This window comes from Psammomys obesus, unplaced genomic scaffold (assembly GCF_907164565.1).
Source record: "Psammomys obesus unplaced genomic scaffold, mPsaObe1.curated_primary_1811, whole genome shotgun sequence".
Taxonomy (NCBI): domain Eukaryota; kingdom Metazoa; phylum Chordata; class Mammalia; order Rodentia; family Muridae; genus Psammomys; species Psammomys obesus.
The window spans coordinates 9,131,159-9,156,898 of record NW_026585504.1 but is presented as its reverse complement, the minus strand read 5'-3'; the positions used below and the strand labels follow the sequence as shown (position 1 = coordinate 9,156,898).

The 25,740-nt window shown below is 47.9% G+C and overlaps 1 protein-coding gene across 1 annotated transcript; it reads right to left on the bottom strand.

The window, feature by feature from the left end:
• Positions 1-131: 131 nt before the first annotated feature.
• Positions 132-25,002, bottom strand: Ncaph (non-SMC condensin I complex subunit H). The gene is made up of 18 exons (XM_055618520.1): positions 24,951-25,002; positions 18,175-18,415; positions 17,777-17,867; positions 16,960-17,052; positions 16,699-16,834; positions 16,027-16,151; positions 15,042-15,231; positions 13,752-13,843; positions 12,854-13,056; positions 10,589-10,737; positions 9,999-10,105; positions 9,176-9,298; positions 6,464-6,574; positions 5,723-5,905; positions 4,376-4,492; positions 2,958-3,049; positions 2,504-2,579; positions 132-587 (listed from the first exon to the last, which is right to left on the bottom strand). Exons 1-18 carry the CDS (start codon positions 24,967-24,969, stop codon positions 528-530), a joined length of 2,208 nt encoding a protein of 735 aa, XP_055474495.1. The 5' UTR covers positions 24,970-25,002; the 3' UTR covers positions 132-527.
• Between the last annotated feature and the right edge of the window lie 738 nt (positions 25,003-25,740).

Sequence of the window (25,740 nt, the reverse complement as noted above, 5' to 3'; positions counted from 1 at the left end):
GTGATCTCTAAACAGGCATCTGTCTCCTCTTGCTTGTGTGCATCCCTGGCCTTGATGGACATGTCCTGGAGAGCTGAGGGGATAACCAGGTCTGGTGCTGATACTGGGCGTCTACTGGGCGCTCAGACAACTGTGCCAGGATGTTTTATTACTGAGTATTATATACATTTAGAAGTTTACAAATGATTAATTTTATGTACATGGATCAGGAAACTCTTTAAAGACAGTAAGAGAATACTGAGAAACTATTCTCCATGACAATACAAAGTAGAAAGCACACTGATTCTTCTAGGATATAAAGAAGAAATTGTCTTTACACTCCAGATAAATAAGCTCCTCAAGGCGGATGGTTACCCACGTGAAAACTTCCATCAGCACGGAGCTTCGGTGTGTCATCCAGACAGAAGTGGCAAGAGGGGGAGAGCAACAGTCCCGTGGTAGTGGGCTATAGGCACACTCAGCGCCAGCACCTCTCCACTGCCACCAGAGAGCAATGGGCCTCCTGCTGCAGGTGTCTCAAAGTGGACTCAGTCTCCTTGCGTCACAAGAACATCAGAAAGATCCTCTGTGCCTTGTAGCTTCAGATTCTGAGGGAAGATAACAAACACAGGCTTCAGCCAGTCCAGGTGGCACACACCTGTAATCCCAGCACTCTGGGAAGGAGAGGCAGGTGGATCTCTGTCAGTTCAAGACCTGCCTGGTTTACAAAGTGAGTCCAGGATAGCCAAGGCTACACAGAGAAACCTTGTCTCAAAAAACAAAAACAGAGAGAGAGAAAGAAAGATGCTTTGATAGACTGGGAAGAGAATCCTGAGACAAATTTTAGTTGAGACAAGGTGCCTACTACAGAGAATGAAGTCTGTTTCATCATTACAAGGAAAATCATTTCATAGCAAATACAGTTTGTACAAAGCTGCTTCTCAGTCCTTGCTAAATGCAGGAAAAAGGCAAGGAGCTTTCTCTGTCTCTGTTTCAGTTAACATGACTCCCACAGAAGCTGAAGAACCAGATCTGTCCCAAGGGAGCTAAGAGATGCAGAAAGGGAGGCCACCAGGAGCTGGGTACACATGACTAACCTGTCCACATTGGCTCCTCCACAGATCTATAACCCCACCCCAACTGTTCATCCCTGACAGCTACCCACTCCCGCCCCTGCCTCAGGTGCAGGGCTGAGTGAGATGTCTGGGTACTCGGCACCTATCACACCTTCCTGGCGCGCTGGAGCTCATGTTCTAGAAGCTGCAGAGAGGATGGGGACCCAGTGGTAGAACACTTTCCTAACATACAGTATGTAAGGCCCTAAGTCTAATCTGGGGTGGGAGGGTGTCAGGTGGTGGTCCCAGTTTGGCTACGCAGTTGTATGCTGCTGACTGTGGAGGCAGAGGGAGAGGGCTCCTAAGCCCACCACACAGTCTCTGAGGGGGTTCACTAACTACAGTGATGGAAGAATAGGGTCTGCATGGGAATGACCAAGAGAGAAAGCACAGAGGTCAAGGCTGGGGATGAAGTATTTGGGCATGTTTTTCTTTGGGGTTGCTGAGTCATCCCAGACTGCTGATCTTAGGAAATGTCAAAATGGTCCAAGTCCAATCCAGTGCTTGGCCTGACAGGGCATGAGCTGTGGCCATTTTGCATTCTTCAGATATCAAGGCCTCTACAGGGGAGACTTGATCACAGCAAGAGGGAGTGAAGCCTCTAAAACCTGCACCATCACAAGGAAAAGGGAGTAGAGCTGCCAGAGCAGAGACATCAGTGAACCACACTCCTACTCCCAATGGGACTCAGCCACTGCCCAGACTTTCTTGTCAAGGTGGTAACAGTTTCCCACAGTTAGCTATTCAGCTTTTCTTAGTCTCTCTTCAGGTTGGTTGGCACCTGATGTTAGATGGCCCAGCTTGTATTAGGAACCACAGAGGAATACTTCACTGCCATAACCACAGATAGGTGCCATGTGCCTGCCACCCTTGCTCCATAGTCTTATTTTTTTCCTTTTGAGATAGGGTTTCTCTGTGTAACCCTGGCTGTCCTGGAACTCACTCTGTAGACCAGGATGGATGGCCTTGAACTCACAGAGCTCCACCTGCCTCCTGTGGTACACACTTTTAATCCCAGCACTCAGGAGGCAGAGGCAGTGGATCTTTGTGAGATCAAGGGCAGCCTGGTCTACAGAGTGAGTTCCAGGACAGCCAGGGTTACACAGAGAAACCCTGTCTTGAAAACAAAACAAAACAAAGCTTTTTATTTTCTTTTATTCATGTGTGTGTGTAAGTCTCTGTGAGTATGTGTCAGAGGCCAGAAGTGAGGACCAGATCTCCCTGAGTTGGAGTTATAAGAGTTGTGTGTTGCCTGATTGGGTGCTGGGAACTGAACCAGGCCCTCTGAACAGCAGTTTGTGCTCTTAGCCACTAATGTGGTGACCCGCGGAAGATCTGCTATAAAAGCTCTAGTGAGCTGGCAGGAAAATGCAGATCCAAACACCTCCATACTTATTTGGATGACCTACCTTTTCATTGGCTAAATGCAGTAGACATGCAAAAGCCAGGGGTATGGAGAGGTTCTGAGCCATAACCGGGGGCAGCCTGAAAAGAAAGGGACAAGCACTGAGTAGGTCACGCAACCCACAGAATAGGGCTCCTCTAACTAGTACAAATCACACACGCGTGCACACACAAACACACACAGCTGCTCAGGAACAAAGGATTCCCAAGGCTTTATAGAAGATGCACTTGCAAGCAGGTTTTTCCAGTTTGTATTTGGAAATAAAATGTTTCCTAGACTGTGCCAGTCACTCAAACAGGGAAGCTTTACAGCTTGTCCATGCACAGGGCAAACAGCAGCTCCTTCAGATGTTTACATAAAGCAAGCCATGGGTGGTGGGGCCTGTCATGCTAAAAGTCCCCCAAGGAAGCTGGCCAGGACTCAGGGACAGTGGACCCCAGCCTTATGTCAGCACGCACCTCTTCTGCAGGTCCTTTGTGAGCCCACTGAGTTTCTTCTCGTCAGCCACTTCCTCAGGAGCCCCTTCTTTTCCATTTTCACTGTGGTTTGCCTAATAAAAAAAAGTGCATTTATGGACTGAACACTTAAGTTCATGTTTGAAACAACAGAAACTTACAAAATTGTATATCACATAAAGAAAAGTGTACTGAGTGAAGCAAAGATAAACTCTTGGTCATCCCTGGAAGACCTTAAGGTGTCTTAGTTTGGCCCCCATACTAGCACTGTTTTTTTTTTTTTTTTTTTTTTTAAGACTTATTTATTATGTATACAATGTTCTGTCTGCATGTACACCTGCACTCCAGCAGAGGACACCAGATCTCCTTATAGATGGTTGTAAGCCACCATGTGGTTGCTGGGAGTTGAACTCTTGACCTCTGGAAGTGCTCTTAACCTCTGAGCCATCTCTCCAGATCCCCATATTGGGAACTCTTTAAGAGGTACTGGATTTGTTTTGTTTTTGTTTCTTTGAGACCAGGTCTCTGTGTAGTCCTGGCTGTCCTGGAGTCACTATGTAGCCCAGGCTGGCCTCAGACTCACAGAGGCTCGCCAGACACTGGCATGAGCCACCCTACCTGGCTGAGGTTCTGGAATTTTAAAGAGAAATGATCAGGCCACTCAGGGGTGACTATGAACAGTAGACTATATTCCCTTGTTCCTTCTTTCATACTCTAGCCATGGTACAGGAGATCAGACCCTACTGTGTGCTTCTGGAAAGTACTACACGACCGAGCCACGCTAAGTGCCTTTTTGTTGAGCTGAGTGTCTCCACTGTTGTTACAGCCACGCACTGACTAATATGGCAACCCAGGCTTACTCTGGTGTAGCCAAGACTGTGCAGCTCAGGGTCCTCAATAACCATGGATCTCACTGCTCAGCCAGCAGGACGTGTAAGAAAGAGTGTATAGAGTGTGTAGGGCCTGATGGGCCTAAACAGTCAGGAGGAACCCAGCAGCATGATCATTTTTCCAGTGTTCTTGTTGAGAATGAACATCTCAAATCAGGACATCAGCTCAAAGCTTAAGCACTCTCTGACACTTGTAAGGTAGTCATAGTTTAGTCCGCAAAAGGTCATATTTTAACTTAAGTTGTCACTGGGTGAGTAGTCCACATGCTCGTCAATAAAGAAAAGCGTTCTGTTGCTAAGGCAGCACGAAGCATCCAGCTGTACATTTTCATTTACCAGTAAGGGGAAACAAATAGTTAGCTTGCTATGGGCATCAGCTCTCATGTGACCTGCCCGCTCCTCTGCTGGGACAGTTCCTTTTTTAGAGGCATGGTATCTGTCTTAAACTTTGACTGCATCTCCCTGCTTGGGATCATGGGCTATGGACATCAGCTCTCCCCTCCTGCACAGGGGGAACCTAAAGTGAGTTACCTCTGTGACAGCCTCCTTTGTAGAAAACTCTGTCAACAGACTCCACATGTTCTGCTTCAGCTTCTTCATGTCCATCTTTTTGGCAGTCTTGGCATAATGGATTTCTATTTTATTCACCTGAAATAGGTATAACAAAGCAAAATTAGGCAGAAGAAAAACATTTACTATCAATATAATGTAAAAACCAAAGTCTGGAATGAAAAGTTGGAAATCAAGAAGGAATCCAGGCTGGGCACAGCGGCACACATCTTTGACCCCGGCCCTTGGAGGCAGAGGCAATTGAATGACTGTGAATTTGACGCCAGCCTGATCTATACAGTGAGCTCCAGGGCAGCCAGAGCTACAAAGTAAAAAAAAATAATAATAATAATTCAGTTTCAACTATGAAATTATATAGAGCTCCCTTTGGGCACACTAAGAGTCCCTCAAAAAAAAAAAAAAAATCCACTCATTTCTTTTTGTTTTTACCTTTTGAATTTTGTTAGTTTGTTTGGTTTTTAAGACAGGGTCTCATATAGTCACATCTGGCCTGGAATTACTGTGTAGATCTTAAACTTCTGAACCTCTTGCCTCCAAGCTGTAGTGTGGGATTAGTGTACCTCCACGCCCAATTTTCATGAGCCAGAATTTAAGGAGCTAGTGAAGGGACTGAACCCAGGGCTCCGCCTATGCTAGGCAAACAGTCTACCAACAAGGCTACATTCCCAGACTGACCCTAACTTCTTTAATCAGAGGTGATTTACATTAACACTAAGAGCTCTAGTGTAAAAGCAATGAGTAGATCAAATGTTAGGTAGCACTTGGTACAGGACATAGAGAGGTTTCACAAATGAATGACTGGAATCTGGGCAAGGTCTTCCAGAGGAAAACAGCTATGCTCTCTGCAGTCTTCATTCATGTATTGATGTGATCAGTCCACTCCTACTTGTGGCCTGGATTTGATTCTCAACACTTCAAAAGAAAATACAAATTAATAAAATAAAATAAGGTCTTTGGAAAGATGTCTGTTCCATATAACCTAACCAGTCAGTGCTATGTAACTGGACAGTAAGCAGATTAGATAGCTCAACCCTGTCATAAAACTCAAAGCAACAAGCCGGGCATGGTGGCACATGCCCAGCACTTGGGAGGCAGAGGCAGGCTGATCTCTGAGTTCAAGGCCAGCCTGGTCTACAGAGTGAGTTTAGAATAACCAGGACTACACAAGCAAGCAAAAACCAACCTCAGAGCAACAGGTTAAGATGGGAAAGGCAAACAGGTGGAGGGCAAGCTGATGGGACTCTCCTGTGAGAGGCATTAAACAGATAATCCAGGAAACCCAGTAATTCCTTGCTGCCTCTGCCTTACCTTCTGAGGCTCAGCCACCAAGTTCGACTCTCCATAAGTTGTGATATCTATTCCTTGGCTTTCAGAAATGTGACCGTTCTCCTGTGCTGTCTTCGGCATAGAGCAAGGGTCAGATTCGAAATCAAGGGTCCCAACTGGTCCTGCTGATAAATTATCTAACTCTTCATAATCACTGTCAGCAGCCTGAGGAAGGAAACAACTCATCAAGTTTGGCAGATGCTGTCAATGGAGCTTAGAGAGCACCAGAAAGATTCCATGGACACAAAGCAAGCAGAGGCCACCCGCGAGTCCATGGGAGTCCCACTGAGGTGGCCGGCTCGCTTCCCTTCCTCCTGCTTCACATTAACCCTCCTACAGACAGAGGGATCTGCTATGAGCCCGAGACCTCTGCAGCCAAGTTTAAAGGAGTGCAGTGACCAGAGACCACTGTCCTCTTTGCTTAGTAGCCAGCTGAATATTTCATCTTAAAGAAAGCATTCCCAAAACGCTGGAGCACAGCCTGCATCCCTCAGCCAAGAAGAGCACAGCAGCCTGCATCCCTCCACAACCTACGTCACACTGAGTACCTGAGTACAGAGTATGAGTACACACTGAGCACAGAGTACCTGAGTATAGACCACGAGCCACACTGAGCGCATTCCTCAGCACTGTTCACTGGTCTGTCCTGAGACAGAAGAGCGACGGAAACCAGGGAAGAGACCATCCTCCATCTGGAAAAGGCAAGAGCTTTTCTCCCCTTACCTGAAGTCCAGGGCAAAAGTTGGAGGTGTCGTTGGGGTTGTTGTAATCATAGTCTTCAATTTCCTCATAGTGCTCCGTCTTTGCCTTCTGGTTCTGGCCCATCTTAAATAACTAGAATAAAGGGAGTAAAATATAAAAAGAAATTTCTAAAAAAAAAAAAAGCTACTTGATGAATTTGGGGATATCACGCTTGTTTCCTATGCTCAGTCTTGTTCTAGAATGACATGACCCAACAGTGAGGGTCCTAACAGAATACACAGGCTAACCTGGTCTCCACTGCACAGAACACAACGTATAGGACTTCACTGACCCCTCAAACCAAAACACCTCCTCCTCTGATCTGCAGCTGCATCTTCTGTAGTTTTATTTAAAAACAAAAGTTGGCCATCTGCCTACAGCTTTCTGAAAGAAATTCAACTTGAACAACCCTGCTAAGCACTCATTTCCTTATCTTAGAGGCAGCCTACTGGGGCTGAGAGAGGGCCCAGTACAGCGCTGGCCTTGCAAGCATGAAGCCTAAGTCTGGGTCTCCAATACCCATGTCAAAGAGCAGGTGTTACTGCCACATCTAACCCTGGCTCAGGAAAGCCAAGAGATGGATCTCTAGAACTCTGCTGACCAGCCAGTCTGGCCAATTGGTGATTACAGGGTGCAGTGAGATTGTCTCATAGACGATAAGGTAGAGCCAGCTGGATGGCTCTGTGGGTAAAGCTGCTTGCCACCGAGCCTAACAACCTAAATCCAATCCCCAGATCCAATATGGTAGAAGAAAACTGACTCCTAAAGTTGTCTGCTGACTCCACACACCTGTGGCACACATATGCATGTTCCTAACACAGAACAAACAAGGAAGACACCAGGAAGTACACATGCATGAGCACACTCACAAACATCCAAATAAAAAATAAATGCAGCCGTCCCTTGCTGGGGCAAGCCCTGCTCACTACACAGAAAAGAAAGAGGCACCCCACTCTTTCCTTAAGTATACCTGAGCTCTCATCCAGCACCCCCAGCCTCACAGAACTGCGCCTCCTGTTGGGAGTGCGCAGTGACCACAGCCCTCAAACATTTGCAGCCCTCAGACCACCATCTATACCTGGGAGATATGTCTTTGCGATGAGGGGACTGTGGCTGCAGAGGGAGTTAGCTCTCAACACTACTGTGACTATTCTAATGTAATTCTATACTTCAAAATCAACCCCTTAACACAATGTTTTTATAATACAAATTCAAAAATAATACCAAATACGTAGTGAGTTAAGAAATGCCCCACTAGCTGGCCAGTGGCAGTGCATACCTTCCCAGCGCTTGGGAAGCAGAGGCAGGAAGATCTCTGAGTTGCCAGCCTGGCCTACAACACTAGTTTTAGGACAACCAGGGCTACAACTGCCTAGAAAAATCAAAAAGAAAAAAAAATGCCCCATTTCACTCCACTGCTTCTCATGACACCTGAAGCTCCTCTCCACTGGAAAACCCCTCTCTGTGTATGTGCTAACTTGCCCACTGCCAAGCTTCCAGTGTCCTTTCCACAGTGTGGCGCCACCGAAGACCAAGGGAGCTCCAGCTCCGCCTGTCTAGCTGCCTGCCTGGGATCAGCGATTCTGAATACAAAAATGACCATAGAAATCACGAGGCAGACATGGTGGCTCATCCTAGCACTTGGGAGGCAGAGACAGAAGGCTGTGCTACACAGCGGGTGTCAGGCTAGCCTGAGCTACAGGGCAAGACTCTGAAAAAAGAAAAAACAAAACAAAAAACGCAAGAAACATACAAAAGCAGTTTCTAAAAAGTCAGCTACTGCCCCACTAGCTGGACAGTCGTGGCATAGGCCTTTAACCCCAGCACTCAGGAAGCAGAGGCCAGCCTTGTTGGGAAAATCCAACAACGAAAGCCAGGCCATACAGTACAATGGCTTTATTCTCTCACCTTCACCTTGGAATATGCAAATTATCACCTTGACTGAAAGTTCAGAATAAAGCCCATACAAGAGGTGGCCCTCCTGGAGGCTTTGCTGGGCAGCTGTGCCTCGGCCCTGCTCTGTCTGTGCACCAGGCTGCCTGTGCCTTGAGCGTAACAAGGCCCTGCTGGGGCCATCGCTGCAGCTCTCTCTCCTGTGCTACCAGAGCATGTCTGTTAAATAAACTTGCTCAGAAAGGAAACACCAGTCTGTGTAAGTAGAATGCAGCACACTGGTGAATTCAGGAGAAAAGGTGTGTATCACTGAAACCACATGGTGACTGAACACAATGGCCCACAGCTGGAATCCCAGTTCTTCAAGAGCCCAAGTTTGAGGCAAGTTAGGAATAAGTAGTGAGTTCAAGGCTGGCCTGAGCTACAAAGTGAAACACTGTCTCAAAAGAAAACAAACAAAAGCTAGAACACGCTCCTTGTAGAGGGAAATCCCTAGTACAGAAGACAAAAATAACCTAAGCTCTCCTAGAGGAACAGACAAAATAAGGCAGAAACTACAAACTAAACTACTTGTGCAGCTGACTCTGCAGGAGAGGGAAAACGGAAGCTGGGGTAACCCCAGGCAGAGCACTCCAGTGAGAGGCTCCACTCTGTGCCCTTTGGCTCTGCCTCACCCCTCTGCTCTCTGTGACTCCTCTACTCTCCCCTTTCCTCCGCCTGACTGCCCAACAGCGCTGACAGCCACCCCATCCACACAGGAGCAACGACAGCTTAAAGGAAAGGTTCCATCTTCCGTCTTACCCTTAGGCCTGGTTTGAGATGAAGCTGGACCAGATTATCAATTTCATACTGGAAGTCTATGGGAAGAGTGGTGGCTTTCCAATTCTGGTTCTCCAAAGTAGACTTGGACAGAATAGTAGCAGTCTATTCATTAAAAAAATAAAAAATAAAGTGTTCTTAATAACAATGAAAGACATTTAGGAAGGGTTTGGACATTAGTACTTCCAATTCTCTGGTCTGTATAATTAAGTGACTGCTGGGCATGAGAGTAGAAGCATGTAATTGCAGTACTCAGAGGCTGAGGCAGGCATACTGTCTTGAGTTCAAGGTCAGGCTGGGCTGGAGAGGGCAGGAGACTAGGCTACATGGTGTCAGTCCCTGTCTAAACTTTTTCTCTAAACTTTCCTGTTCCTGCCACTGACTTTGAGACTGTTTCTCAACAGTCCCTCAGGGAATAAGGGCCTTTACCAACTAAAGTTACCGCTGGGCAGGATGGCATATTTGGGGGAGTACAGGCAGAAAAAACAGACACTTAAAGCCAGCCTCAGCCATACAGCAAGTTTGAGGACAGTTGTGCTGCATAAGAACCTATCTCTAAAAAACAAAAAATGAAACATATATGTACATACACACACACACACACATAATAACTTTCTGCTTGTTTGTTTGTGGGTTCTCTCTATGTTGCCTGGCTGGTGAGGAACTTAGCCTGCCTCTGTCTCTTGAGTGCTGAGATTAAAGACATGCGCCATCACATCAGGCTGTACCGTGATTTCTGAAAAGCCTGTCTGAAAGGGCAAGGAGTGCAGAGTAATCTAAGAAGGCATGAATGTCTTGCACAAACCTTTGTTTTCTTAAAATACACATCAAAATCAATATCATCATCAAAATTAATTTCAAAGTCTTTCTTCCCACTCTTCTTTTTGTTCTCCATGTGGGAGGCAGAATCTTCTGCAGAAATAAACACAGTTTATAACACTTCGCCTCTGTGTCAACATTCTTCTCCCCTCACACCTTCCAGTGGCCTTGTCAAGCATAAGGCAGCCTTTACCGTGGCTAAGCATCTCTACAGGGGTGTAATCACACACCTCATGCCTATCTAAGCCCAATGTTTGTGCTGTGGCTAGCTATTCGCATCAAATATGCTCTATGCTTCCTTACAGGGCCTGGAAGCTGGAGGGTACTTCCCTTGTGTTACTAGCGTGCTGGCACTAGGAAGTGGAGTGATGTCATGAGCCTTGTTCTCCAGACTCAAAAGTCTTACTCTTGCCATTCAGTGTTAACTAACCATCTAGTGGTTGAGCACTGACTGTCCAGCCAGAGGCTGGCTCAGCTCCCCGGCTTCAGTTTCCCCTCAGGAGATGACAGAATGGAGATCAGCAGCATCTCAACTCTGCTCAGCACTGTCTTCCAGTACCACCCACAAGGACTTACGCTTGGGTCGAGGCCGAAAGCGCCAGTGATCTGGACCAGCCCACATCTTCATGGTCCGGGGACTGAAATAGGAGTATTCCCCAGGTTTCGTGGATAAAAAAGAGCACATAGTTTGGATGTCTCTGTCGCCAAGGGAAATAATTTCTTCCCTGTAACAAATAAAATCATTTGTTCGTATATAATGCATAGAATAAACAGCATGCATTTAATATGTAAGGAAGCTGGTGTTAACAGAGATGCTGGCCACCTCCTCTACCACAAAGAAGCATTTCTTTCTTTCTTTTTTAATTTTTTAAATATTTTATATGTATGGGTGATTTGCCTGTATGAAGGTCTGTGTACCACGTTCATGCCCAGTGCCAGAAGAGGGCATGGATTCCCTGGAACTGGAATTACAGGGGACTGTGAGCAGCCATGTGGACTCTCTAGTCCCAGGAGCGGTCTAAGAATAAGTCCGAGCAAACCCTTCATCAAGAAACCACCAGGGTTTTACTTGTTGCATGTTTTGTCTAATTTTCTCACAGTGTTCATAACTATACAAATGTGTGGCTGCTCCACAGTGCCTCGTAAATACTAATCTACCCATCTGAGAGACAAGAGAACAGGAAGAAAAGCCAAGGATTTGTTAGTTTTTGACAGGGTCCCCATGTGGCTCTGGCTAGCCTGAAACTCACTACCTAGGCCAGCAGGACACCGGTGCTAGGCTGGTATGGTGGCACATGCCTATATCCCTGCAGAGGGAAGAGGAGTTAAGAGGATCTTGAGACTGAGGTCAGTCTGGCTACAAAATGCTATTTAGCCTCAAAAAAAAAAAAAAGGCAAAGGATGCCAAAGCTGAGAACTGGTTACAATTCCCTGAATCCCAGACTTGGGTCTTTCCACACATATGGATTTGGCTATACAATATGACAACCCTAGTTCCCATTCTCTCACTGATGAGGATCCAGACACTGCCTTGGTTTCTCCTAGGAGTGAAAAAGACATCCCATTTTACATGTTCAGCTCCCCAAACACTTTGGGAACTCCTTTTGTAATGTTAGGTCACCCCGCTTCATCTGCTGTGTATGACACACGGAGGCCTGTTCAGCTCAGCAGCCTTTGTATGTGAGGGAGCCCTCTCAGACAAGGCACTAGAAAGCATGTCAGCACAACTCTAGTGCCCTGCAAGGATAAAGGTGATGAGTGAGGAGATCTAGTCTTGTCTGAGAGTGGCTTTGTACTGGTATTAAGCCAAGAATGAATCCTTATACTCTACAGGTTGAGCAAAACACAAAACAAACAGACAAAGAACCGCTTTCTCTGCATAATCTCAAAAACAACAAAAATAAGTAAACAAACAAAAACATAAGCAACCAAACCAAAAGCCCAAAACATTATATTTCATTTTTTTTTTTTTCCCATTTGGTTTTGTTTATTTGTTGAGACAGGGTTTCTCTGGCTGTCCTGGAACTTGCTCTGTAGACCAGGCTGGCCTCAAACTCACAGAGATCCACCTGCCTCTGCCTCCCAAGTGCTGGGATTAAAGGCGTGCACCACTACTACCTGGTTCAATTTTTTTTTTTTTTTTTAAATAAAATACATCCCCCTCCCCACATTCACAGTCTGTTGGACCCTATGCCATCCAGGACCTAGGCTACGCCACGGACTAACTTATTTGTAGCTCTACGAGACTGCTCCAGAGCCTCTCCTTCTGGTCCCTACCTTTATTCTGCTGTGGCTTTTTGTAAGCACTTACAGGCAAAGGTGCGAAGAGCCTGGCTCCCTTCCCGACAGCCTGGCCTGATACTATGCAGAGCTCCAGAACCCTGGTCACCCCAAAAAGTCCCTCAACACATTCTGGGAGAAAGATAACCCTGGCCCAACTCTGGACTACTGTATACAACTAACCAAATCCATATTGTGCTTGTATTTTAAGACTGTTCCTCCCAATCTTCACCTTCTTAGGGGCTACCTCTGTTATATCTTCCCTTGACATTACTGGGCCCCTCCTTCAGTCTAGCTGTCCTAATGCCATTGAGCTAGTGGTTTCATGCCAGCCAGCAGAGGGAAACTGCCAGCCACAAAACACTTCACTCTTTTAGGTAGAGTGGGATGAGCTCTGCCTGATGTCAGCTCTATAATGAAGTGGGTAACCAACACGCAAAGCCAGGTGTGACCCCGTGAGTCAGCATATGGCTCAGCCCACGTGTGCAACATGGCATACCAGCCCAGCTAACTAGAGCTGGAGGCCTGTTAGGAAAGTTTCTGGGACCCCAGGGGGCTTACTGGCTGCTCTGGACCTGGCAGAACTCCTTCCAGCTCTGGAACTCTTCATGATCTCCAGCTGCAGAAGGGTCGGGCTCATCATTGTCATCAAAGTCTTCCACGGGGGCCCCATCAGGGATGGCCCCATCATCATCTTCAACCTCAGCGTTCATGTCAAATACTTGATCATTCTTCTTAAACTTGTCCACCAGGGCCGACACAGACTACAAGGAGGAGACAGGGCTCTCCAGCTAGCCCCGTTCTTAGAACCACCCCAACTCATCTGGAGAACAGCCACCCTCACTTCTAGCTTCTCCTTTCCCTGTACCCTGCCCCATAGGCCTGCTGCTAGACCTAGCATTCTCATGAGGAGTTTTCATTGTGTGGTGCAAACACTAAACAGGAATCTGCCCTCACCAACTGCATGTTTGGAGAAGTTTTTCATGGAGACCATTTATGTTGGAAGTTGTAGTAAGTATTCTAAAGGGCAGGGGCCTGCTAAAAATACACAAAGGAAGGCTTTAAACATGACAGTTTCTCAGGAAACAGTGTGCCAAGGGACTTAGCCCCCAAAAGAAGGAAATGCCTCTAGCCTGGCAGCAGCTGGAGACCAGAGGCTACTGTGATAAGCACATTCAAGGGCAAATCTGACCCTAGGGAAGCACATGAGGAGACTTAGAACTGACCGCAGAACCCACAAATGTACAATGGCCCTGATGGGGTTCAGAGAGCCATCCTCCCAGCCAGGCTGAGAATTCCTATGAAGTGCCAAGGGAAACATTTTCTGTACTCTTGAATAAATAGAATCAATGCCACAGTTTTGGTTCCCACAGGGCAAGAGTAATCTTGGACTATGGAACTGAAACCACCAGTCACTGGAAAATGCCCCAAGCCTTATACGTCCAGAGCTTGACCACACCTCATTATGCGTTTCACTGTCCCACTTAGTAAACTGGAACCCGGCCAGGGAAGGGCAGAGCTGTCGATCTTCCACACACTGCTGCAAGGAAGCTGCGGGGACAGCAAGATCATGGGAGAGGTTACAGGTGGGCCAAGTTCACCACTTTGGAATGATGGAGGGGGAGGCAGCCACCTTCCTGTCTTGCAGAGGCTGGACTGTCAGTGCTGGCTGGCTGCTCACCTCCTGTTGCTGGACTATTTGGGGGTGCAAGCAAACACAAGTGCACCCACAGTGCAGTCAGGCTAAATGCCATTCCCAGAGTTAAATGCAAGGAAGAGAGGAGAGGCATAGACTTTTGGTTCTGGAGTGACCTTTGTGCCCTATACTACATCTGAAAATGCACAAGCCTTTTTATTAAAAAAAGCACACGCAGTCCCTCAGCAATCACAAAATGGCACTTCTTCTCAGTCTGAAACTAAAGTAGCTACAGGTGACACACCTCAGAGGCTCAGAGCCCTAGCTGAAGGCATAAACAGAAAACAAACTGTTAGCACAAACAGTTAAGCTGAGCAAAACTTCTGCAAGAACAGAAAGAATGAAACTGAAAGTGGTGGTGCATGCCTGTAATTCGGCACTAAGGCGGAGGAAGAGGGAGGTACGGGGCCTACATGGGTAAACAGCAGGACCCCTTTTTAAAAAATGACAAGAATGGATGCCATGGTAACTGCATGGCCAGCGCAGAGGGAGAAGGTCAGTTTCACTGAGCGCACAGAAGTGGCCACAAGCCCGCAGTTGCTTCACCGCAGCACGCGGCCTTCCATTCTCGGAAGACCTCCAGGTCAGTCAGTAGGAAAGAGAGGATGGGGGAGGGGAAGATGTTGAAATCTTGCCAAGCACGAGGAGACTACTAACAGGATAGGCCACAGGGTCTGAGAATGATTCACAATACCCCCTTTCTGCAGGACCCTGTGACCTGGGGGCAATTAAGAACAGGGCGTCTGGCTGGACAGATGTCGCTTTCCCACATCCCAGCTCAAGCCCTGACCACAGGTGAGCCTGTGGGTACCAGAGTTGGGTGTCAACAGTGAGCACGCGAGGTCCAATGCGGATAGACACAGTGATGGCTTATTGTTGAGACTCCTTACTTCGGGAGGTGGGGGCAGGGGGGAGGTGGATTGCTACACTGCCTAAGGTCACCCAATTTGGCTGTCCAGAAGAATCACCTGAGTAATCAGAAGCCGCCAACGCTGCCCCAGGACTGTGAGTCTCCAGTGCTAGGATTCCCTGATAAAAGCTGGCTCTCCTCACCTTTTAAATCTGTCATGTCTACCGAACCTAAATCTGGCAATTCGAGAGCTTCTCCAGAGGAGAGAGTCTGCATGTCGGAAGGAAAAAGCAACTCGCTTCTGTAATCCTGGCAGTGCAGAGTGGAGAGAAACACCCCAGCTGTGCTGCACTCATCAAATGAGGCCGCAGTCTTCTGAAACATAGGGTCCACCTGCATGCAAGAACACGGAACCAAACAATGACAGTGTGTAGCAGGGGAAAACTACCTACAAGACTGAATGTTTGCACATGGTCAAATGGGGAGGGCTTTCTGAGTCATCAGGTACAATCCTGACTGAAAAGGCAGTATGCGATCAGATGGATGAACCATGTTCTGTTGCCTCAGCAAGCCACTGGGATGGAACCAGTTACAAGGTTCTGTCCTTCCTATTTGTTTGGGGACTTCTGTTTAAGGTGGGGCCTTCTCCAGCTACAGGCTGGCATCTTACTCAGAAGCCTTCTGCCCCAGCCTCCTGAACGTATGAAACCACATCTGGCGCTCTGCTGCTCCTCTGAACAGTATGTCTAAGGGTTAGAACTCAGCCAGGATGACTAGGTGAAGGGCAGGCAGAATTGGAAGGACTAGTGGCTGAGCAATGGCCAGCAAAGGTTGTAAGGAGGCCCTAAAGCTGGGCCAGGGAGGAGTGGCACAGCCATGTGATACCAACCCAACGGAAGATATCACACACCCAGGAACAGGGCAACACAAAAGCATGTGAGGCAAAAAAGGAGCAAGTCAGTTGGGATCCTCCCGGAACAGTGAGTACTGGGCTCAGATCTTACTGAGCTTTGGGACCTGGATCCCAAGTAGAAAAGGGCTTGGATCTGATAACACAGATGCGGCTCCCTACAAGGTCATGAGTCTGCAGTTAATGATCCAAATCCAACCTTTCTTCAAAGCTCAGCCAGGCCATAACACTGACCCTGCTGATTGCCCAAAGACAACACTAAGCTCACACTGCCTCACCGCACACTTCCTGTCTGCTTCAGAGACGTTGATGTTGCTCAGATTCTGCTCGATGGTTTTACAGGCCGTCTTCTTCTTTGGCTTTGCAGCCTTTCTGGTTGTTCCTGTTTCAGACGCACTGGCATCTATGGGAGTAACACCAGTTCTCTCAGACCCTCTAGTTATAATTTGAACAGGAAATCACTCAAGCTGGTGGGCTGATGGAATCTGCTGCCGACAGGGTAACCACATTACTAGACAACACATCTCACTTCTAATAGAACCAAGCAGACTCCCTGGTTAGTGTTTACTCAATCTTGCCTAAGTAATTCCCAAAAGCTTTACTACAGTCCTTTAAAAAAGGGAACTAATGTCACTAAAACCCACCTCCTCGTAAGGAGAATCAAAGAAAGGCCTTTAAGAAGCAGTTAAACCACCCTGAGAAACCCTAGCACAAAATACAGATGTGATGGCTGTCAGTTGGATGAGGCTCAGCTCAATTTCCAGTAAACCACCCATCCCAAGAGAAGAATGGATATGTAAAATAATTAACCGTCCATCATGAATTTCTACAAAAATCAAGTAACCTAGATTTTTCCTGACCTACTTGTGTTTTCATCCTGATGTGTCACTCAAACACTGTTCGGTGCACACTGGAAGTAGACCCTCACGCCCAGCCCCCACCCTGCACACCTGCACCGTGGCTCTCTTCTTCTTGGGGTGGTGTATCTTTGCCCAGCCCCCCAAGGACTCTGTAGACATCAGCATGGACAGCGTCCACACGCACAGCGTAGATCTTGGTGCTTGCATCTAAGGTGCCAGCAGCCACCTAGTTCAAAAGCACAGCTACATTCATGAAGGTGCACAGCACAGCACTTTCGACAGGTAAAATCCAGCTAGCTTCGTTATACCAGACATTAAGTCAGCTGCAAGGAAAGCGCGCATGCTTCTTACTTTAAAGTTGGTTGGTTCTGTGTCCTTCTGCTTCAGAATCTCTGACATGAAATCAATCAAATGTAAGCCAAAAGCATTCTTAGTAGTGATTTTCTAGGGGAAAAAAATTACAAAAGGTTTGTTACTCATAGGCTTGGCTCATAGCACGTGTAAATAATGTCACTAAAGTTTACATACAAATAACCCCGCTGATCGCAGTTCCCATGAGCACTTGCAACAGAGCCCAATGTACACAGATCCCTCGTCCTCAAGGACTAAAAAGCAGGAATCCAGGAGAGCTCTAAAGCCTTGCCCTAAGAACTGCACAGTGGACTCAGGCTTGTTTAGAACTGGGAGTCGGGTGCTACCCGCCACCTCGCCCTCCATTTAGAGGAGGGGCCTGGAGCCGGGGGGCCAGCGGTTTGTCACAGGCTCACAGTCTCTATGCAGGAGAGAGCGGGCTCTAGTGCAGGGCTGCTCCAGAACTCGCTGTTAGCTTCCGAACCCACACCATTGGTCCGTAAGCCATGTCGCCATGTTAGATGTACTGCAAGTAGCAGGCCGTTCGTAAGAGCAACAGCAAAGCTCTGCAAACAGTAAACCCACACTGAGAAAGACCAGCACTAGGAAGCCACACTAGAGAATAAACAGACCGCTCCATCTCCCACCTAAATCAAGAATGCCTTGTCGCTCTGTGACAAGACACAAAATCACAGTTGCACATGCTGGAGTACGCCTGGAATCTCAGGAAGTAAGGCAGGAGGACTTAAGGTTCAAGGCCAGCCTGAGCTCCTTAGCACAATCCTGCCTAAATCAATATAAACCAACAAATACTCACATTTTCAGTAGAAAGCTTGATACAGGTAGAGTAATGTTCTGTAATCTGTGTGTTTGTAAACTTAGATATGGTAGTTGAAACATCAATATTCCTAAATGAAAAACAAAAACTCTAGCAAGGATCCACAATTCAATTACTTGGAAACACACACCCAGGAGGTAGAGGTACTTGTTGCCAAAGCTGATGACCTGAGATTGGTCCCAGGGACACAGAGCAGGAGAGAACTAACTCCTGCAAGTTGTCCTCTGACTTCCACATGCACATGCGTATATACACACAAAAATAAATTAAAAACAAAAACAAGCCTATACCCAGAATCAGTGAATACTATGGAGGTACCAGGACCCATATAACCCAGGCCACCCCACCCCAAACAGTGCAGAAATGTGCTCGTTTACCTGTTAGGGGAGGACAGCAGATGAGTGGAGTCCGCACTGAACTGCAGGTCAAAAACCCTGGAGCGCCTCCGCTGCATACGCTCCTTTTCATCGTCATTCTGAGGAAAGTCTTCAAGGACTGGGGTTTTGGGAGTACCGAGAGGGGCCTTCCCAGGCCGGGACACAGAGGGCACACGTTCCAAAGGTGAGGAAACACTGTGTTGGCGTCCAAAGGTCTTCAGAGAAGTGTGGTTCATTGTTCCTGGCAGTGACAGGACAAAATACTTGCTCAGAAACTGTCATCAGAGTAATTTCCTGTATAGAAAGGGGACCTGGGCCTGTCGTGGGGTCGCTGAATGTTCTCTGCTAAGTCCTACAATGCTTGATGCTCTACAGTTTGGGTTTCTTGGTGGGGCGGGGGTGGGGAGTAATGGGAAAGACAATAGAACAAATATCCACCTCAAAGCAACTGTACAGGCAAGCACAACACAGGATATACCACGGCAAGGCAGGACTGGGCATGGATGGCACAGCATTTGCCTAGCATGCTCAAGGATAGCCCATGGCCAGTTCAGAGAGACAGATGAGATCACAAACTGGCAGAACAGACATCTGCCATCCGTAACACCAGGCCAGAGACGCTGGTGCTAAGCAACCATGAAGGTGGTCTACAGTACACAGGTGGGCTCTAATGCCGCCTCCGCCATGTCTTGGCAGGAGGATGGAGAAGCAGCACTGGCAATATATAGCACACTCACAGACAGAGCACAGGTGAGAATTTCCTACAGATCACGTGGAAACTGCCAAAGCCTTGAACAGAAACTACATTAACCAAGCAAACAAAAGTAGCCTCGCCCAAACAGGGCAACTGCACTTTCCTCACCTCTGATGTGATACTACATGAAATTTTTATAAGTTATTTTTATTTTATGTGCACTGATGCTTGTCCTCCATGTCTGTCTGTGTGAAGGGGCCGCATCCCCTGGAACTGGAGTCAGATTTGTGAGCTGCCACGTGGGTGCTGAGAATTGAACTGGGGTCCTGTGGAAGAGCAGCTAGTGCTCTTAACCACTGAGGCATCTCTCCAGCTCCCAAAAACAGAATTATTTTTTTAGTATGTATACAGTGTCCTGCCTACATGACAGAAGAGGGTACCAGAACTCAGATGATGGCTGTGAGCCACCATGTGGTTGCTGGGAATTGAACTCAGAACCTCTGCAAGAGCAGACAGTGCTCCTAACCTCTGAGCCAGATCTCCAGCCCCAGAAAATTCTTTGAATCACCTAGGAAATGATTTTGCCAGAAATATTTAACCTAAGTATAACTAACACTTTAGGTCTAACTGCCACCTTGTAAGAAATATAAGAACAGAAGAATAGGTTAAAGAACATAAATAAGCACTTAGCTAATTCCAGAATGGGTAGTTTATAAGAAAACTAGCTCACTGTGATCCCAGTATCTAGGAGGCTGAGGCAGGAGAATTGTGAAATTCTGGGCTACATAATACTACATGTCTCAAAAACAAAATGAAAACTTATTATTATTAAAGATAAAAAATACTGTGGTAGAAACAACAGTTTCCTCATTAAGGCATGGCTAACAATCCGGCAAGGGCTGGCAAGCCTCAGAATGAAATATAAGGCTTCTGATTTATAGTCTTGTATTGGATTAATGGTTATTTCTATGCCTGCTCTAGCTCCCAAATGTGACACCAAGATCTGTTACATTTATAATAAGTTTCAAGCACCATACCTGGGCAGATAATGAGCCACTCTACCCCATCTAGGCTAGCCTGGCCTACCTCCCAGCCACATGCTGTCACCTGTCCTCTAGTCTCACCCTGCCAGCCTCTGCTCTATCCTTGTCCCTATCAATTCTTCCATGGTGACCTCCTCCTCATGGCATGGCAACCTTCTTCTTGCCCAGACTCAAGGCTACATCCACATGGCCCGGCAATCTTCTCCTTCCCCTCCTCTCTCTCTTCCTGCGACAGCCCCCAACTCCCAAGACCAGGAATAGAAGTCTGGCCCACTGTCTCCTCTGCCCAGTCACAGGCTCTTCAGCTTCTTTATTAACCAGGGAGTAATTTTTACACATTGAGACAGGAGATTCCTCAATAGCAATGGCAATACCAGAATCTGCTAACATTTAAGCTCACTGCATACAGGAACAAACCTTCATACGATGTGGTAGAGGTGACTTCTATAGTCTAGTGGAGCACCCCATTCTGTCACAGCCTAATCTGCTTGTGCCCAAATACTGGCTACTGAGAGAAAAGGAAGCTCGGCTGTCTTTAGGAGTATTGATCCAGACAAGCAGTGCTGAGACTCAAACTGAAATAGTGCCAGGGAGCACAAAAAGGAAGAGCTGGGCTGAGTGGTGCATGTCTGTCATGCTGGAGACAGGTGGGACACTGCGAGCTTGAAGCCAGTCTGGCCTGTGTGACAAGTTCCAGGCAGACAGGGGCAACAAAGTGATACCCTGTCTTGAAACAAGCAAAAAGTAACAGGCCAATTATCAAAAAAGACAGGGGAGCTCCTCTGGATGAAAAGAAACCAACTAGCCATATAAACCAAAAGCAGAGCAGGGAGTGGTGATCTCAGCACTCAGGGAGGCAGAGGCAGGGTGGACCTCTGCCAGCCTGGTCTATAAAGCTAGTCCAGGACAGCCAAGGCTACACAGAGAAATCCCATCTCAAAACAAACAAACAAACAAACAAAAAACCCACAAAAGTAGCACTTAGAATTTTTCAGCCGATCCCTGATCAAGAAGATAACTAAGAGCAACATTTGGAGGTAATTCGTGAAAACTAGAATAAAGTCTATATCTAGTCTGGGAAATTGATTTTTATTATCTTCACACAATGAGATCATAATGTAGACGGTCACTGCTTTTAAGAGGTGTGTGAGAACAGCTTAGGTGTGGAGTGATCTGAGGAGTGTAACTTGCATTAAAGTAGAGGTAAAACGTTAGCAATTGTTGGACTGGGGGATGGGTAAAGAGTAGTCCCTGTCTTGGTATTTCAGTTAAAAGTTGGAAAACGGATGGTGTGCGTGAGGTCAGCCATGTTTTGGAGGTGGGAGGAGGTGAAGCAGGACAGGAAGATGGGAGCTGTCACTAGGTTGCTTTCAATACAGTGCTCAGGGCAGGCTGTTCAAAAAAGGTGACACTGGAAAGAATCAAAGCTGTGAAGACAGTCTGGGAAAACTAGGTGGAAGCAGGCGGCATAAGCCAAAGGCAGGAACACACTGGCACACAGGAGGCCTCTTCCAGAGGCTTACAGAGCCTCAGGCACTCCAGGGCCAAAGGGGAAAGAACATTAGTCAGAGCAATGGAAGACAGACTAGCAGGAGCCTAGACCCGACTCACAACCACTGTAATGACTTCACGCCCCTCAAAACATATTTACCCAGGGTGTCCTGTAGCCCAGGCTGGCCTCAAACAACAGCTGAGAGCACAACCTTGAACTTCTAGTCTTCCTGCATTCACTTCTTGCATTCTGGCATTACAGGCACATGCCACCATGCCTGGTTTTATGTGGTGCTGGGCTATGAACCAAGGGTTCACTCAAGGCTGGAAGCATTCTGCCAACTGAGCTACATCCCCAACCCTGACTTTACCTTTTTGTTGTTGTTGTTTGTTTTTGAGACAGGGTTTCTCTGTGCAGCCTTGGCTGTCCTGGAACTCACTCTGGCCTCAAGCTCAGAGATCTGCCTGCCTGTGACTCCTGAGTGTTGCGATTACAGGCATGTGCCACTGCCACCCGGCTGACTTTGCCTCTTAAATGCAGTGAGAAAGGACATGACTGGGTATTGATGAGAAGAACAAAGTGAGCTAACCTGAGCATCAGGGAACAGAGAACTCCTCTGTCTGCCATAGCAAGAACCAAGCAAGAAAACCGATTGGAAGGGAAATACCAATAGGTAAGACAGGAGATGAGCTGACCAGACAGGCGGCAATGCTGGAGGTTAGGTGTCTAAATACTGGATAGGTCTACAGAGAAAGTCAGCATGACGTTCTGATTGTTTAAATGTGGGCTGGACCTGGGGAATCCACAGGAGAGGCAAACTGTGGGGCAGGAGGCAAAGCCACGGCCTTAGGCCCCTAACGTTTCCTGGCCAACCAACTGCACTGCACAGCTGGATATAGTGGAATTCAGACGGCGATTTCAGGTAAGTGTGGGAGTCATCGACACCCATTAACGCTGGGTGAGCTCACTGAAGAAGTGAGTGTAGAGGAGCTGTCTGAGATGGGTCCCAGAATCCTTCAAAAACCGCAGACCAGGAAAAAACCACCAGAAAAAGGGCTGGGGAAGCATGAGGAGCGAGGAAAAAAAAGACAAGGATTGTCCCAGCGAAGCCGCATGTTCTGTGTTGTGCTTACTGTCTTTATGAAGGGAACGCAGGTAAACTCAGCAGCAGGGGACCAGGCAGGGAGAAGGGACTGGAGAGCTATGAGGAGGAAGAAGTGGCCCTCTAGAACCAGGACAATGAATGAAGCAGGGTATGTGGCATAACTGATGGGCTGCTTTGAAGGACACCCCTCCCACCCACCCGCCCGAACCAACCATTCAGCAGCCCTAAGTGTTTTTCTCTGGCCACTGCCAGGCGTGCAGAAGAGGCAGGATTTAACTTAACCAGGGGTGTGGGTATTGCCAAGAACCTGTAAGAAAGAGGATGCAGGGAAACGGGATCATACTGAATGACCGGGAGTGTACCATAAAGGAGGAACAAGGGTACACAGTGGTGAGAGGTGGGGAAAAGCGCAGCATACAGGCTGGCAGAAGTAAAAGCCTGAGCTCTCTAAGAGAAAACAAGCTGGATATGCAGGGGTGACACTAAGCACATGGATGTCAGAAAGGTGCCGTTATTGTTCACAACACAGTCAAGGTGTGGCTATGGCAGTGTTGAGCAAACACAAGATTCCTGGAAGAAGATAGAAGAAACCTAACTCACCCTCGTTCCTACCCCCCCGATTTAAGAAACAGAAAGCATCGCTCTAAACCTGGCTTTATCACTTAAAGGAGACTAGGAATACAGAGCAATATAGAATGCGTGCCTAGCATGCACAAGCATGGTATGTGTCCTAGACCACAAAAGGAAGTAAAGAGACAATCAACAGTAAGTGGCCGTCCATGGAGAACAGGGATAAAAGACAGTACAAAAACTTTACAATGCCTCCTACAGGTTGAAGAATATAATTAACACAACTCTTATCTTACCCCAAAACAAAGCAAAGAAGGTCAAAATGAAAGAAGAGACCTTGTATGGGCAAGACATTTGTGACTGTGTGACGTGTGTAAGAAATGGAAGCCCTCAGGGCAGAACTCTAAGTCCTCTGAGTCCTCTCTCAGGGACAGTGTGCCGCTATTCCAACTCAACAGGTAGCTACCGAAAAAAGCGCACTTCCTTCTGCCTGTCTCCGTCCTCCCACTCATTCAAACCCTCTGCTCTGCTCCTCAGCCCTACCAGTTCATGAAGAGTCTTGCCGTGATTAAGGAGAGCTTGCATGTGGTCAAACGCTGTGGACACTTCCGGCCTTGGTCTCTTTTGACTTCAAAATAACTACTACCCTTTTTCTTCTTGAACTACACTGAGCTCCCTTGATACCAGTAACGAGATCTCAAGTTTTCCAGTGCCCTCCTCTCACCCAGCTATCTGTGCTGGTCCTGAATGCCCTCTCTACAGGGTCTGTCTAGTGTGCTCACCTGCACCCATGGCTTTACGGTCTACGTGATGGAGAAATACAAATTTACCTCTCAGCCTATGGACCTCTGTCAAACTCACCCAGTAGATACTGGCTTCTTCTCCTGAGTACCTCTCCAGGGAGCCACAGGCAAAATGTCCAAAGTGAAACTATTATTACCAAGGTCTAACAGGTCCTGCCTACTGTCCAATCTCACTAAGCTTAGTTATGATGCTCTAGAGCAGGGGTCCTCAACCGCCCTAATGCTGTGACCCTTTAATACAGTTCCTCATGTTGTGGTGACCCCCAACCATAAAATTATTTTCATTGCTACTTCATAACTGTAAATTTGATACTGTTATGAATGGTAATAACAAAATATCTGTTTTCCGACGGTCATTTGAACACACACACACACACACACACACACACACACACACACCCCTCGGGGTCGCGACCCACTGGTTGAGAATCGCTGTTTCAGTTGGTTCCTAGCTCTTTCCTGACTTTTTGCTTTTGTAAATGCTACTCTACCTGTAACGTTCTTCCCAGTGTCTACTTAAAACCTCGAGTCCACAATGGGGAGGAGTCCCAGCACTGGGCCTCATCTGTCAAATATTTCTTGTACTGTCTCAACTTGAATACAAGCCCCAAGAGGAAAGGATATTTATCTATTTCGTTCTCCCCCGCTCGCTTTCCGAGTGGGTCTCACATAACCCAGGCTAGCCTCGAACTCGCTATCGCTGACTTAACCTTTAAATTCCGGTCCTCCAGTCTCCACCTCAAGTGCCCAGGCTTCTCCTTCTTCTTCTTCTACGAATGTCTGCATCTGACCAAAGGTCTATCCCAAAGGGAGTGCACAAAACTTCTCAATCAGAGCTGGTCACCACTTCCAAGTCCTGAAACCCCCCCGCCCCCACCTTATCCTCCGTTAGCGCCGGGGCGCGGGGAGCATTCGAGCCCGGCGGGGCCCAGCAGCGGCGCCCTGATTGGCCCAGCGCCCAGCTTTCCTCCTCGCCTCCTCTCCCCTCCCCCGCCTCGGCCCCCGACCCCCGGCCGAGCCCCCTGCCGTCCCGACCCTGCCGGCCGCGCGCTGGCCCGCTCGAGCTCACCCGGCTGCGGGGTTCTCATCTTGCTCTCCACGTCTCCGGACAAGTTTTTAAATCGCGAGCGCCAAGCGTAGGAGCGCGGTAACCGCCGCGTGACGTCGCTGGAGGGCGTGGCCTGCGACGCGCCTGCGCAGACCTTGCAAGCAGCCCGTCGACAGGGTGCCCGCCCTCCCCACCCCGCAAAAAGCTGGCGGGAAGTCGTTCCTCGAGGACTGCGAGGGGGACCGAGCGGTGACAGGGCGGAGGATGTTGGGAAACACCCCGGCGCCGAGCGCTGGGAGCGGAGTAGGACGTGTGGATCCGGGCGGGCGAAAGGTCTGCTCTCCTAGAGTTTGGGTTTTAACGGGGAGGCAGGTTTGCCGAGGAAGCGAGGTCCTTTGGCCTAAGAGACTTGTGCTTCCTGGTTGGCAACATTCTGCCCTTATTGGAAGTCCCAGGCGTGCCAGAAGGAATGCAGAGCGTGTGCGTGCATGCGTACGCCCTGCCCCCGCCAGCGTTGTGTGCATGTGCACACCTCCGAGAGCCTTGTGTGTGCATGTGTGCACCCCCACCCCGGAGCATACGCCGCAGAACAATGTGGATGTGTACACACTTCCGAGAGCTTTGTGCGTGTGTGTGTGTGTGTGTGTGTGTGTACATGTCTGTCTATACAGCAGAGCATTGCGTGTGCGCTTGTACACATACAGCCCAGAGTGTCGTGTAAGGACGTGTGTCTGCACCAGAGCACTGTATTCATGCCTACACACACACACACACACACACACACACACACACACACACACACACACACACA